At 44.7% G+C, this 12,825-nt stretch overlaps 1 protein-coding gene across 3 annotated transcripts in view; it reads left to right on the top strand.

Moving 5' to 3' along the window:
- LOC126483716 (SHC-transforming protein 4) overlaps window positions 1–12,825 on the top strand; it is a 98,275-nt gene that overhangs the window by 15,792 nt on the left and 69,658 nt on the right. For all 3 annotated transcript variants that reach the window (XM_050106811.1, XM_050106813.1, XM_050106810.1), the window contains one exon: window positions 2,763–2,833. In XM_050106811.1, coding sequence (XP_049962768.1) covers window positions 2,763–2,833 — 71 coding nt within the window. The remainder of the gene's footprint in view (window positions 1–2,762; window positions 2,834–12,825) is intronic.

The raw sequence follows: 12,825 nt of genomic DNA, 5'->3' as shown, positions 1-12,825 counted from the left end.
TGTTGACTTCAGTGCTTGTGTTGACATGCAACTCATTGCTCTACAGTACTAGCATCAAGCACATCAGTACGTAGCATCAACAGTTTAGTGTTCATCACGAACGTGGTTTTGCAGTCAGGGCAATGTTTACAAATGCGGAGTTGGCAGATGCCCATTTGATGTATGGATTAGCACGGGGCAATAGCCGTAGCGCGGTACGTTTGTATCGAGACAGATTTCCAGAACGAAGGTGTCCTGACAGGAAGACATTCGAAGCAATTGATCGGCGTCTTAGGGAGCACGGAACATTCCAGCCTATGACTCGCGACTGGAGAAGACCTAGAACGACGAGGACACCTGCAATGGACAAGCCAATTCTTCGTGCAGTTGACGATAACCCTAATGTCAGCGTCAGAGAAGTTGCTGCTGTACAAGGTAACGTTGACCACGTCACTGTATGGAGAGTGCTACGGGAGAACCAGTTGTTTCTGTAAGATGTACAGCGTGTGCAGGCACTGTCAGCAGCTGATTGGCCTCCACTGATACACTTCTGCGAGTGGTTCATCCAACAATGTGTCCCTCCTCATTTCAGTGCGAATGCTCTCTTTACGGATGAGCCTTCATTCCAACGTGATCAATTTGTAAATTTTCACAATCAGCATGTGTGGGCTGACGAGAATCCGCACGCAATTGTGCAATCACGTCATCAACACAGATTTTCTGTGAACGTTTGGGCAGGCATTGTTGGTGATGTCTTGATTGGGCCCCATGTTCTTCCACCTACGCTCAATGGAGCACGTTATCATGATTTCACACAGGATACTCTACCTGTGCTGCTAGAACATGTGCCTTTACAAGTATGACACAACATGTGGTTCTTGCACAATGGAGCTCCTGCACATTTCAGTCGAAGTGTTCATACGCTTCTCAACAACAGATTCGGTGACCGATGGGTTGGTAGAGGCGGACCAATTCCATGGCCTCTATGCTCTCCTGACCTCAACCTTCTTTACTTTCATTTATGGGGGCATTTGAAAGCTCTTGAGCTCTTGTATATGCAACCCTGGTACCAAATGTAGAGACTCTTCGTGCTCATATTGTGGATGGCTGTGATACAATACGCCATTCTCCAGGGCTGCATCAGCGCATCAGGGATTCCATGCGACGGAGGGTGGATGCATGTATCCTCGCTAACGGAGGACAGTTTGAACATTTCCTGTAACAAAGTGTTTGAAGACATGCTGGTACATTCTGTTGCTGTGTGTTTCCATTCCATGATTAATGTGATTTGAAGAGAAGTAATAAAATGAGCTCTAACATGGAAAGTAAGCGTTTCCGGACACATGTTCACATATTTTCTTTCTTTGTGTGTGGGGAATGCTTCCTGAAAGTTTGGCTGTACCTTTTTGTAACACCCTGTATATTGGCCGCGTGGTACGCTTGTTGGTCACAGCACACGCATGTTGAGCCGATGGCGCTCTTGGTGTGTGAGCACAATGCTGCACAGCCCCGATGCCCCTTAACATTTCATCTGGCGAGCATTCAGCCTCTATGGTAACAGATACTAGAAGATGAATATGCGTCTTCAGAGAATCTACATTTCCTGGTATTACTTCATCTTTTTTCCACATTCACAAATCATTATCAAATGTGGTAATCATATAATGTCTTAGGGGGGGGGGGGGGGGGGCGGGGGAGGGGAGGGAATCTTTGGTGCGGCCTGTGATTAACCGCTGATCATTTTGCATAATGTTCCATGGCATCCAAACAGATGGCTCCAGCTGCATCAGTCAGTGTGTAGTGCTAATATAACTGTTAGGTAACTAGCCAGTTTGCTGTTGTGTCCTAAAATGAGTAAAACTGCTGTGATCTAGAAAATCCTGCCTAGGGGATAATTTTTACTTCTGAGGCAAAGTGGTTAGTGGCAGATACAAACATAAGTGACGGCACCTGTAGATTAAACTTCATGTTGTTTTTCAGAGCAGTTGACTCTAACCAATACATGTTTGTAAAATTCTCCATTACTGATTTCTTTCAACAGAGAATAATGTTTCTTGCATTAGTCATCAATTGTTCCATTTCTTTAAACATTTTCTATTACTGCGTGAAGGAGCCTTAATGCTCCAAAAGCTAATGTTTCTCAAGTTTTTTTAGTTGTGCATCAGTCCCCAAGGAAATCTCAGTAACATTTTCATTTTTGTAAACTCTTGCTCCTAACATAATTAGTTCATTGTGATAGCTACTTTTGAGCTTGTGGGGAAACGTACCACTACACTTAAACATTGTCTGTATTCCTTACTCATCTTCTGTGTAATTGATTTTATTTATTTTTATTTGGAATAGCTTGTGTGGTAAAGAATCCTTTTAGTCCCTCATTAGATTGTGACAAGTGGAAGAATTATTTATTTTGAATTTGAGTTTTCAAAATTTAGATTATTCCTGTCAACTGTGTGAAATAGAACTGTTTCTACTGATTCTTATTTATCTTAGTGGCCAACAGTTTAACTAAATTACATATATTATGTGAATACTGTTTTGTCTGTTTCATGTTATAATTTCTAGGATAACTGAATAATGGAGTTTGCGCGTTATATACAGGCAGTTCACAAATGCCATGATTTATTTCTCTTTGTTATTATATAAAGACATGGTAAGCATATCAGCTGACTTACTACATGTCAGTGTTAGTTTTAGCTAAGTCTGTTATTCTTCACCAGTTAATGATTTTAAGGAATGTTGTAAGTAATATCAAACAAAAATTAAAATATTTTTACCTCTTTCAGTACATTGGCTGCCTTGAAATACGCACATCAATGAAGAGCTTGGATTTTGAAACAAGGTCTCAAGTAGCAAAGTAAGTATACTTTTCTGAAAATAGTGGTAATAATAATAATAATAATAATAATAATAATAATAATAATAAGTGGAATGTAATAATAAGTGGATACAAGCAGAAACAGATACGTACAAGATGATACCACAAATGCCTGAAATGATAATTTTACAACATGAAGTCACCCAAGCAATTAATTCTACTCACAATTAAAAAGCCCCTGGAAAAGATAAAATAGCAAATTTCTGGCGAAAGAAATTCACCTCAACACATTCACATCTAACTAAATTATTTAACAGTTACATTGCAGACCCATACACATTCCCTGATACACTTACACATGGAATAACTTATCTGAAACCTAAAGATCAAGCAGACACAGCAAACCCAGCTATTATAACTCTTTAGTGTGAAAATTGATTGCTACAACATTTGACTGTCTGAGAAATGACAGTTCTAGTGAATATCCTAAAAAAGTCTTCACAAGTCACAACGCTTATATTGCTCTCTTTTTATCTGTAATGCAGTACATCACTAATATATATCAGGAAAACATGAGTCACATTGACCAAGTTATGTTCACATTTTTGACATGTTTGTGTACAGAGTAACAATTCCCACTTCATTTTACCGGCTATTACAATTTAAACTTGGTATGTACTTGTTTATTGCAATAGTTTTTCTTCCCCACTGATTTTTTACATATATAAAATAATATTTTATTACAACCTCATTTTTTCCTACTATTCTATGTGGTGACTGTAATTTAAGATGTTTCCACAAAGCATCTGATGGATCCTGATAGACATCAATTATTACAAACCTTCAAATTCTTGCACAAATTCAGACGTCAAATTATGACGACAAGAATTTCAGTATGGAGACAACAAACAAAAATAAAGCAAGGCAGCTATCCATTTGTATCTGATTAATGCATGGAATATAGACATTTAACAGCACAGATTTCATTTCCTCCAGCTTTTGACTACTGCTCTTCTCTTCAATCAACAACTCAACCAATTACTAAAGATAACAGAAGTATTCAGCAATGATATAAATATGGCTTTTGGAACAGACAAATGTAAGAAAAATAGCATAGTCAAGGGAAAACACTAAACAAGAAAACTACATATTGGATAACCACAGCAACTGCATAGAAGCGATGGAAAAAACAGATGCCTATAAATATCTAGGATACAGACAAAAATAGGAATAGATAATACAAATATTAAAGAAGAACTAAAAGAAAAATATAGACAAAGACTAACAAAAATACTGAAAACAGAATTGACAGCAAGAAACAAGACAAAAGCTATAAATACTTATGCTATACCAATATTGACCTACTCATTTGGATTAGTGAAATGGAGTAACACAGACCTAGAAGCACTCTATACACTTACACGATCACAATGCCACAAATATACACTCCTGGAAATGGAAAAAAGAACACATTGACACCGGTGTGTCAGACCCACCATACTTGCTCCGGACACTGCGAGAGGGCTGTACAAGCAATGATCACACGCACGGCACAGCGGACACACCAGGAACCGCGGTGTTGGCCGTCGAATGGCGCTAGCTGCGCAGCATTTGTGCACCGCTGCCGTCAGTGTCAGCCAGTTTGCCGTGGCATACGGAGCTCCATCGCAGTCTTTAACACTGGTAGCATGCCGCAACAGCGTGGACGTGAACCGTATGTGCAGTTGACGGACTTTGAGCGAGGGCGTATAGTGGGCATGCGGGAGGCCGGGTGGACGTACCGCCGAATTGCTCAACACGTGGGGCGTGAGGCCTCCACAGTACATCGATGTTGTCGCCAGTGGTCGGCGGAAGGTGCACATGCCCGTCGACCTGGGACCGGACCGCAGTGACGCACGGATGCACGCCAAGACTGTAGGATCCTACGCAGTGCCGTAGGGGACCGCACCGCCACTTCCCAGCAAATTAGGGACACTGTTGCTCCCGGGGTATCGGCGAGGACCATTCGCAACCGTCTCCATGAAGCTGGGCTACGGTCCCGCACACGGTTAGGCCGTCTTCCGCTCACGCCCCAACATCGTGCAGCCCGCCTCCAGTGGTGTCGCGACAGGCGTGAATGGAGGGACGAATGGAGACGTGTCGTCTTCAGCGATGAGAGTCGCTTCTGCCTTGGTGCCAATGATGGTCGTATGCGTGTTTGGCGCCGTGCAGGTGAGCGCCACAATCAGGACTGCATACGACCGAGGCACACAGGGCCAACACCCGGCATCATGGTGTGGGGAACGATCTCCTACACTGGCCGTACACCACTGGTGATCGTCGAGGGGACACTGAATAGTGCACGGTACATCCAAACCGTCATCGAACCCATCGTTCTACCATTCCTAGACCGGCAAGGGAACTTGCTGTTCCAACAGGACAATGCACGTCCGCATGTATCCCATGCCACCCAACATGCTCTAGAAGGTGTAAGTCAACTACCCTGGCCAGCAAGATCTCCGGATCTGTCCCCCATTGAGCATGTTTGGGACTGGATGAAGCGTCGTCTCACGCGGTCTGCACGTCCAGCACGAACGCTGGTCCAACTGAGGCGCCAGGTGGAAATGGCATGGCAAGCCGTTCCACAGGACTACATCCAGCATCTCTGCGATCGTCTCCATGGGAGAATAGCAGCCTGCATTGCTGCGAAAGGTGGATATACACTGTACTAGTGCCGGCATTGTGCATGCTCTGTTGCCTGTGTCTATGTGCCTGTGGTTCTGTCAGTGTGATCATGTGATGTATCTGACCCCAGGAATGTGTCAATAAAGTTTCCCCTTCCTGGGACAATGAATTCACGGTGTTCTTATTTCAATTTCCAGGAGTGTAGAATACATCACATACATTCAGCAACTGAAAGATTGGTGCCTCTATCATGATTTAGATCATTTATTATTATAAATTGTATGGTCAAATAACTTGCAAGTAGGCAGGTGAAGTTTACTTTATTTACTGATTAGCGTGAGGTTGTTTCTGCAGATTACACTTGGGGCCACTCTGTCAGCCAGAGACATTGACTACTGTGTATTTTTGGGAGGCAAAAGGAATTGATTTTGTAAATTTTATTTAATATGGAAGTAGAGTTCTGCAGTATATTGTTTCATTTTCTGAAAATGGGATTAGCCTTCTAAAAAGTCTTCTCATTCCTTCATTATTGGTTCCATGTTTTTACACAACACCCAGCCACATCTTCACAGCAAACACCAACATTTTTGCATCAGTTCAACAGAGACATTTTTTAACATTGTTGCACACCCTGATCATTGCTCAAAAGGATTTCCGCCTCTTCATGCATGTGAAAACTGGCTTAGCTTTGAACATTTGGATACAGACAACGGATTTATTGCTGCCATGAGCTTAGTGCATTCTTATATGGAAGAATTTTATCCAGAAAATGCGCCATCAGGGTCTCAGCATTCACGTGCTGGGTAAGGGCATGGTAACTCCAGCATTCCTGAGCTGGGGACTAGTAAGTGCTGCCAGTCCCCCATCACTGTAAACTCTGGGTATGCTTCAGCGAGCACCATGTGGCACGGTGGTGGAACATTGTGTGTCTCAGGGACCAGGGATCTTGCCTTGACCACCCGGATCGCAAGAACAGAATAAACCACTATAAAAAAAATTAAATTTAAAAAAAAAATTGAGGTGTGCCGCACACTGATGGGATGCATGGAACAGTCATTAGTGGGCAACCTCTGGGTAACCTGCCACACCTCAGTTATATAAGGCTTACTCAGGCATGCAGGGCTCTGTCTGAGTGGACGCTTATTTCCCTAGCTGCTTGTGGGACCAAGCTGAAATGCTCAAAATCATCATCTTCTACTCCCAGCAGGAAGGATGTACTCCCAATCATCAAGAGAATCAGAGGGGCTAGTCCTCCTGGTAATAATAATACTTTGGACTTCAGTAACAGCGCTCATGGAGTTGTGAATAACAATGAATTTTTGGTGATTAAGAGGAAGGATGCGACATTTGAAAAAGTGTCCCCCTTCTATATCCATAAGGGTGTGGAAGGCCTTGCTGACACTTTAAAATCTATAAAATGACTACGTAATGGCTCATTATTGGTCGAAGCTAACAGGTCAAAGTAGGTGGAACTTCTTAAGAAATCGCAGACATTGGGTAAATATGATATTGCTTTTGAGAGGCACACCTTTCTCAGCTCCAGTTCTTTTCACTTAATATTTGGCCTTACATACCAAACCCTATGTGGTGCTATAAATGCCATTGTTTCAGCCATACAACCATGAGGTAAAGTGATCTGCAGAGAGTGCAGAAAAGCAGCTCATGATGCTGACTGCCCATCTCCAGTGATCTATGTAAACTGCTCTGCGGACCACCCAGTCTGTAGCCAAGGCTGCCCTGTTTTTGCTGAGGAACACAAAATACAGGAAATAAGTGACCAAGTGGAAGCGAAAAAGGAATATAAGGCAATGAAACCCCGTCTCTGCCACCTCATTTTCTTCCATAGTGCAGAAACCTATTCCCAAGGTGGACACGTCAACGCAGACAACATCCAGTGTGGCTGTATCTACCACAAGCACCTGTACTTGCACATGTACACCCCAAGAGAAAAAGATTAAGGACAAAGTAATCCAGGCAGCTGCAACAGAAAAGACCAACAACAAATCCACAGTGAGCATCCAGAAGGCACACGCAAAGCATAGTGCCTCACAGTGCCCCATTTCGCCCTCATCCTTGACGGGACAGAGTGCATGGAAAGGATCCCGATGTTGAGGTCACAAGCTGTCCAAGGCACAGTCAGACGTCACTCTGGTATGACTGACTGATGAGGAGGACATCATGGAGTTAGATGCCTCAGTTCCAGGCATCCCCTCCACTCACCCTCGCTCTAAAAGTGGTTCACCTCCCCAGTGCAAAGATAAGGGTAAATTAAAACCACGTCAATGGCATGTCTCCCATACTACAGTGGAACTTGAATGGGTTCAGGACTCATGTGGAGGAACTGAAATTCTTAGCACAGGCACACCCCTTGTGCTTGTGTTTAAAACAAACACATTTTAAACATACAGACGTCCCTGTGCTATGATGGGGCTGTAAGCTGTATCACAAGGATGGCCTATTGAGGGAAAGAGCCAAAGGAGGGGTCAAAGGATTTGTCTCTAATGCACACCATTCTTCTGCTCTCGCCCTGGCTACTGACCTGCAAGCAGTAGCAGGTGGAATTCATGCAAGTTGGAGACTTACTGTTTGCTCTCCGTATTTGTCACCACTGGATGCAGTAGACTCAGAAGCTCTCACAGATCTTATGGAACAACTCTCTCAACAATTTCTCCTCCTGGGAGACTTCAATGCCTGTCATGTCCTGTGGGGCTCGACCTCTACTTGCCCTCAGGGTCGGGTTTTGGAGAGCCTCCTGACATCTCAATAGCTGTGCACCCTAACACTGGTACTCCCACTCATTTCTGCACTGCTACTGGGTCATTCTCGGTCATCGACCTCTCTCTCTGCTCTCCAGCCCTCGCTAACTCTGTTCACCATGGGATTTCATTCCAATGACCACTTCCCAATCCTCAGTCACCTACTGGATTGTGTGTTGCTGGAACAGAAGCCACCATCATGGATGATTGGCAGGGCTAACTGGGCACTGTTCAGTCAATTGGCTGTGTTTGAACACCATGACAGCATCCAGGAATGGGTGGACCACATAACTTGTGTGATCCATCATGCTGACATCTCTATACCTGTCTTTCAGTCCTCTTAGGAGGCGACCTGTACCTTGGTGGACAGAAGAGTGCAATTCAGCCATCTGGGCCAGACATGTGGCCCTTCGAAGGTCTAAGTGCCATCCTACAGCGGACAACTGCCTTTTGAGTCATGAGAGCCAAGGCTCAAGGTGTCATTAAGCAGAGCAAAAAACAGTCATAACAAACATTCTTGGAGTCTATTAACCATTCCACTTGTTCTACAAAAGTATTGGAAGCCATTAGGAGGATTACTAGTAAATGCAGCTGTTTACCAATAGCAGCAGTGCTGAAACAGGGGTATCTCCAAACTATGCCCAGAGACATTGCTCAGGCACTGGGCAAACATTTTGCAAAAATTAGGGAACTCGAATTGGCACTGTCTGAGACTCGTGATACTGCACCTGGTCACAACCAAATCTGGTACTGTCTGCTTCAACATGTGCCAGTGGCGTTAAAGGAAAACCACCTCAAATGTTTTAATCATATATGGCAGACAGGCAACTACCCCAACTCATGGAGGGAAGCAGTTCTGATACCTCTCCTGAAACCTTGAAAGTACACCTCTCAGTAGTTACAGGAGTATTGCCTTAACAAGCTGTGTAGGAAAGATCCTGGGACAAATGGTTAACCGTCGTCTGGTCTGGTTGTTAGAGACCAGACAACTCCTTACCACGCTCAGTGTGGATTCCAGAGATTTCAGTTCACTGTGTAGAGGCGGCTGTTCAGCAGTCTTTCCTGTGCAACTATCACTGTATCAGTACATTCTTCGACAGGTCGGTAAGGTGTGTGATACTTCTAGGAGACACTGTATTCTTGCGCAATGGCATCCATGGGGCTTTCGTGGCCACCTTCCCCTTTCCTATCTAAATGGTTTCTTCAGACCCGAGTTGGTGCCTCACTGTCTGATTGTTTTGAGCAGAAGAATGGTATCCCTCAGGGCAGTGTTTTAAGTGTTAGCTTATTTGCCATAACCATAAATGGTATCATGTCTAGGGTAATGAGTCCTAATAATATATTATGAGAAAAATCAAACTCGGAAATAAGATAACCCAAATAAGTACCTAATTGTTAAAAATTTCAAATAATAAGGTAAAGCAATCATGTGAGGAATAGAAAAAATTAATTAAGACAGGATTACTACCAAACAGCAACAAATAATAAACCAATTATACCAAATGAAATGTAGTAACCCCTATCATCAAAAGAAAATCTTGAATAAAAATTATTATCCCCAGCTATTGAATAATAAAACAAACGAAAAGAGTAAGAAACAGTTAAATCTGTAGAAAAAAATAAAGGAAAAATCTAACAGTTAATTCATCTTATACCATCTCAAGAATTAAATCCTTTGAATAAAAACCAGCCAAAAAAGATATACCATACAAAGACAAACTAGAAACATTAAAACAAACAGAAGTTAAAGGTATAAAATTAACAACAGAACCCATAATACAAATATCCTGAGAATCCTGCACGCATAAATAACACCACCTTAAATAAAGCATGAGCTAACAAATGAAAGAAAGAGAGCTTTGGATAACCTATAGCCAAAATACTCATTATTAAACCAAGTTGTCAAAATAGAAAGAGCAATAATCTTTTTCAAAACAAACTCAAAATTAGCTCCCAAACAAGCCGTAAATGTAATTATATAAGGGGCGTTCAAAAAGAATCAAGCCGGAGGAATAATTACAGAAACCAGTACCTGTATGTTAGAACTACTGACCCTGGTTGTTGAGACACTTGTCCCACTGTGACACAAGGCGGTGAACGGCTGTCTCATAAAATTCCCGGGGCTGCGATGTTAATCAGTTCCGCCCGTGCGGCTGGACGTTTTCGTCCAAGGTGAATCATTTGCCCTCAGAGCCTTTTTAAGGGAACCAAAAATGGCGTAATCACAGGGAGAGAGGTCCGAACTGTATGGAGGGTGACCGAGGAATTCCCATTTGAATTTTTGCAGGAGTGCGGCGCCTCTGTTGGCCGTATGAGGCTTTGCTTTGTCGTGGAGCGGAATAATCCCATGGGTCAGATTGCCTAATTGTTTTGATTTGATTGCTTGGCGAACTGTGGTCAAGGTTTGTGAGTAACGCTGGGCATTCACTGTTGCCCTGTGCTGCGGGAAGTGAATCAGAAGGGAGGCTTGGTCAAAGAAGAATGTCAGCATAGGGGCAAACAATTCACCTCAGACAACGATGTCCAGCTGTACATACGGAACTGGTTAACATTGCAGCCCTGGGAATTTTATAACAACCATTCACCACCTTGTGTCACAGTGGGACAAGTATCTCCACAGTCAGGGTCAATACTTCTAACACACAGAAGTAAAAATCAACCACAGTTATAAGTCCCTAATATTGAACTGAAACAAATTAATAAATAAACCCCCACAGTAACAAGAGTACCCCCCCTGCGGGTCCGGGGATTAGAATAGGCCCGAGGTATTCCTGCCTGTCGTAAGAGGCGACTAAAAGGAGTCCCTCCCCCTCAAGGGGGTAGTTAGCGCCTGCGTCCGGAGACGGACGGTTCCACGACCTCTATTTGCGGTCATTTTGCTTTTTCACTTCTCGTTTCTTCCTTCCTTTGGTTGGTTCCTTTCTTTGCTCTTCTCCACCTCACTGTCTTCCTTACTCTTTCTCCTGCAAAATCTCCTTGCCTTCTCATTGCCTTCTTCTCCTTGCCTTCTCATTGCCTTCTTCTCCTTGCCTTCTCATTGCCTTCTTCTCCTTGCCTTCTCTGGTCTCCGCCTCGGCTTTTGAGACAGTCTGTCCTCTCTCTCTCTCTCTCTCTCTCTCTCTCTCTCTCTCTCTCTCTCTCTCTCTCTCTCTCTCTCTCTCTCCCCCCCCCCCCCCCCCCCCCTCTCTCTCTCTCCTTTTTCCTCTTCTTCCTTCCTCCCTCTGCGTGCCTGAAGGCCGACCCACGCGTTTGCACGCGTAGCCGGTGACGGGGTAACGCGTAATTCCCCGCCCTGGGTAGACATGCAAGGCACGCGCGTACCCCCTGGTAAAGGCCAGGCCCGGGGAGGGGTGATTGCCTGAGCTGATACCTTCTGACCATGCCGATTGGTCCCTCCGTCTGTTTCTCGGGAGGTGTGACCTGAGGTGTAAACATTCACCTAAGGCGGGAGTGCCCTCTGAGAGGGTCCCCACAAGGAAGGAGCGCGCCATCGGAGACACTGGCAATCATGGGGGATTCCTCCGCAATGGATTTCATCCATCTCTCTCGACTTCTGCCCAAAAACGGAAACATGACCAGCCACCAGTGACAAAAGTACTACCGCCTGCCCCACAGTTCCTCGTCGTTTCTCGATCTGAGGACTGAAAGGATTTTTCCTCTGTCAACCCTTTCGTTATTCAGAAGGGCATAGATGCCATAGCCGGATCTGTCAAATCTTGTACAAGGTTGCGTAACGGTACCTAATTACTAGAAACTGAGAGTGCCTTTCAGGCACAAAAACTGCTTCGGGCCACACTCCTGTACACGTTCCCTGTCCGGGTGGAGGCCCACAGAACTTTGAATTCGTCTCGTGGTGTAGTCTATACTAGCTCCCTCGACGGATTGACTGACGAGGAGATTCAATCTTTCCTCGCTGAGCAGTGCATGACGGCTGTCCATAGGGTCATGAAAAAGGTCAACAATGACCTTGTACCGACCCGGACACTTTTCTTGACCTTTGATAGTGTTAAGCTGCCATCGCGCATCAAGGCGGGCTACGAGGTTATTTCTGTTCGCCCCTATGTCCCGACACCTACGCGCTGCTACCAGTGTCAGCGTTTCAATCACACTCGACAGTCTTGTTCCAATGCGGCTAAATGTGTCACTTGTGGCAGGGATGCCCATGAGAGTAACTGTCCACCTCCGTCTCCTCGTTGTGTGAACTGTCAGGGTGACCATGCCGCATCCTCCCGCGACTGTCCTGTCTATAAGGAAGAACGCTGTATCCAAGAAATTCGGGTCAAAGAGAAAGTGTCCACCTCGGCTGCTCGCAAGCTATTGGCTAGTAGGAAGCCCACGCTGCTCCCAGCGGGGAAATACAGTACTGTCCTCGCCTATCCTCAGACTACCAGGGAGGTGGCAACCCAGACATGCGATCTGACCTTCAGCACCGCGATCGTCCGTTCGGCCAGTGCTAAGATCGCGCGGTCGACGTCTCCTCTTCCTCCCGTCACCCCACAGACACCAGCCCCTTCATCAGCTTCTGCTAAGACGAAGACCCAGAAGTCAGATCCACGGGCCTTCAAGAAGGAACCGTCCCGTGCAGACTTCCTACGTACCTCGACCTCCCAG

The sequence above is a fragment of the Schistocerca serialis genome, chromosome 6 (genome assembly GCF_023864345.2).
Source record: "Schistocerca serialis cubense isolate TAMUIC-IGC-003099 chromosome 6, iqSchSeri2.2, whole genome shotgun sequence".
NCBI lineage: Eukaryota > Metazoa > Arthropoda > Insecta > Orthoptera > Acrididae > Schistocerca > Schistocerca serialis.
The sequence above is the reverse complement of the archived record's forward strand: the minus strand, read 5'-3'. Positions and strand labels throughout refer to the sequence as shown.